A 3,565-nucleotide genomic window follows, 5' to 3' on the forward strand; every position below is an offset into this window, starting at 1 on the left:
AAAGGATTTAAATATCAATGTTGGAAAGATAGACGTAACAGATTCTCCAGGTCTTAGTGGCAGATTTTTGGTTACAGCTTTGCCTACCATATATCAGTAAGTATACAATTATACTCTTTAATAATTTATTTTGCTATAGATATACATATATGGTAAAATTATGTTAATATTATATGTATATATATATATTAACATAATTATTTTTTAATATTTTGCAAATTAATCTGTATTAAATTTTATAATTATGTATCTTAGAATTAATTTTTTATTTTCTAGTGTAAACGATGGAATATTTAGGCAGTATAAGAGTCCGAGAGATATATCATCATTGATCGAATTTGTATCTGAAAAGACATGGACAAAAGTGGATCCGATATCTAGTTGGAAAAATCCAACTTCATTCCACATGTCATTTTTAAGTCAATTTTTTAAGTTATCTCAAATGTTACGTGTAAGTTACACACACACACACACAAAATAATATTACGTCTATTGTAAAAATTTCAATGGAACATTACTGTTTTCACTCAGAATATCCACAATCAACTTTTGGAAGATGTTGGACTACCTGTGTGGGGTAGTTACTTGATTTTTGCTGCTGCAACAGTTGTTTTAGGCACAATATTAGGACTGGTAAGAATAATATATTTTATAATTATGTGATACATAAAATTTATATATCTAACAAACAGATGATATTAACTGTATTTGTGATTGTAGCTTGTTGTGTGTTTGATTGACTTCTTTTTCCCACAAAAACCGGCACAGCAACAAGGCAAGAAGAAACAGACTGGTGCAACAGATAGTGCTATTCAAGAGAAAAATTCAGACGAGGATGAAATTGCAGAAAACATTGGGGATGATTTAATAGATGAAGAAGAATCTGAAACAGAGGAGCCTGAAACGAAGGAATCTGAAGCAAAGGAATCTGAAACAAAGGAATCTGAGATGAATGAAGTAGAAACGAGTGAGAAAGATAAAGACAGTAAAGCTGATACCAGTAGTCCTAATATTCGCAAGCGTAAGCCACGCAAGGCTGACTAGAGATTAATTCGTTTGATGTAAATATTCAGCAAACATAAATTAATTGTGACTAGCCCTTGGTGGTATTCTCCCAAAGTCATTCCTGTGCATTGAAATGAGTCGATGCAACATACTATTGTTATTTCACATCTCAAAATATGGATAAGTGATATGGATTATCCAAGGGAACGATTTATAGATGTTTGTCGTCTCTTGTATGTTAAAAAATTCCAGTGAATGAAATTCAAAATATCATTGCCTATAAAAATTTTCTTATCTACAAATATTGGAAACTATCTACATTTTGGAAATGCAAATGTATACTTCAGATATTATTCAGTAAAATTTTAGGAGCTAGCAGGCGTTCCTGCTGTCAAATGTTCTCAGGGCTTAATAATTTCGTTGAAGCAATGAGAATATATAAATATATTGGAAGGACTTTTTCAAGATCGTGACATACGTTTCAGATATTTTAACAAGTTTATTATACAATAGTTGAAAATTTTTGAAATGGCAAAAAATGTTTGATTATGATATATTTACTTTTTGTATACATTTTCTATAAAACGTTTGAGACTGCAGAGTAAAAGCTTATAAATCTAAATATTTGTATGAACATTTTTTTCTTTAGAGAAAAATAAGTTTAAAAAATATTTGATATTTATTTTTCAAATATTGATGTTTCATAGTGATGAAAGAAAGAAAAAAATATTAAAGTCATGAGTATAATAATATCATAAAGTAAGTATCTAATTTTTAGAAATTAGGAAAAGAACTATAATAGCATTTATAGTTCTTTTATCTTCTTTAAGGTTACACTTTACAAAATCATTTATAAATCTATTTATTAATTACAGTTGATTTATTAAAAATATTACAAATTTCTACTTACAATTCCTTTTCTTCGATCATATTTAAAAAAAATATTTGAAAGTAGCAAAAAATGAATTGAAAACTATTTAAGAGTAATTATTACTTTTATAAGACTTATATATGCACACATATTTTTCAAGTTTAAATATACATAGTACTTCGCAATTAAAGTCATTTAACATATAATCATACATTTATTTATATAAGAGGAAAATCATAAGTCTTTTCATAAAAGCTGATAATCTAATTAAAATATAATAATATAATATATTAATAGCTGATGTTTATTGTTATCAGGCATTAGAGATTGTCATTGCGTTGTTTCTTAGTGTATTTAAGGAGACATTGTTAACATTATTTGTGTCATTCTATACTTGTTTTATGTCTAAACTATGAAGATAGAATGACACAAATAGCGCTAATAGTGTTTCCTCAAACGCATTCTCCGATAGCTTTTAGCATTATTATGACTAAATTTATAGTCTTTATCATACAATTAGTAGGATCCACAGATCTTAACATGTCTTTACTCATTATCAATCGTTTGTTACCGAGTGTCCCGTAAAGACCATAACAACGCTTAAGAGTAGATTCCTGAAATCATTTTAAAATGAAAATCTTAATACCAAAATATTGAGGCCATAAAAGTTTTTTAACTATAAGCATTTAGCGAATTAAATCGTCTAAAATTCACGTGTTCAGATGTTGGTATTTTGCATTGTATTATACTAACGACATCCGAACTCACAAACTTTAAATGATTTGCTAACTTTATATATTTAATCCGATATCACATGAAAACAGTAAAATCAAATCCGAATGAATTCGTAATTTTTAATTCTGTTAATTTTATTATATAATTAGTTAACCAAACTATTATAACAAACTTAATGATAAATAAGTATTGGAATATAACGAAAAAAATGTGTGATGAAAAGCGAAGACAGGGAAGATTTGAAGCCAGAAAGATAATGCATTAGATAACAATATAGAACTTGTTAGCTATAGGAAAGAAAATTACCCTTAACCCTAGTATTATTAACTTTTGAATTTAGAACTGGTAATTTTGTATTGTTTTAATACAGCTAATGAGAATTTTCGTGTCAAAATGATCTTGGGAATCTATCCTTAATTATTACGATCTTTATGAGACACCCACAACGGAATATCTTGTGTACTGATTATTCTGTTCGAATCTAGTGTTCTTTCTTTCTCTATCCTAATAAATTATAAAAATTTCCATCATGATCCATATGAAATTTATGATTGATTTAGTATAGAAAGTGAATATTACTTTTTGCAATAAAACTTGACTTGCATTTTTATAAAGGCCTACTTTAGCTTGATACGTTTTCAAGCTTGACTTAACTAACATTTATGTAGTATGAAAAAAGATCTTTAGTTAGAAAGAACACATTAACTATCTCTAAAAAGTTTCATTTTATTGCAAATACGCAATCTTATTTGGAATATGAATAAATGCGAAGTCTTTATCCTTAAATGAGTATGATTATTGAATATTGCTTACATTTTCATTTTCTGTGTATATATTTGAACATGATTTTTAGTGAACTTTTGTTTTTATTACGTTATAACAATGTCTTCCTCATCATTTTCAATATATATCTTATATATATATATATGTGTGTGTATACGCGCATTTATATAT

At 27.2% G+C, this 3,565-nt stretch overlaps 1 protein-coding gene across 1 annotated transcript in view; it reads left to right on the forward strand.

Moving 5' to 3' along the window:
* LOC108756250 (thioredoxin-related transmembrane protein 1-like) overlaps positions 1-1,605 on the forward strand; it is a 2,634-nt gene extending 1,029 nt beyond the window's left edge. The window contains 4 exon segments of the mRNA XM_018499896.1: positions 5-96; positions 277-451; positions 532-633; positions 721-1,605. Coding sequence (XP_018355398.1) covers positions 5-96; positions 277-451; positions 532-633; positions 721-1,044 — 693 coding nt within the window. The 3' untranslated portion in view covers positions 1,045-1,605.
* The last annotated feature ends 1,960 nt before the right edge of the window (positions 1,606-3,565 follow it).

The sequence above is a fragment of the Trachymyrmex septentrionalis genome, unplaced genomic scaffold (genome assembly GCF_001594115.1).
Source record: "Trachymyrmex septentrionalis isolate Tsep2-gDNA-1 unplaced genomic scaffold, Tsep1.0 scaffold97, whole genome shotgun sequence".
Lineage (NCBI taxonomy): Eukaryota > Metazoa > Arthropoda > Insecta > Hymenoptera > Formicidae > Trachymyrmex > Trachymyrmex septentrionalis.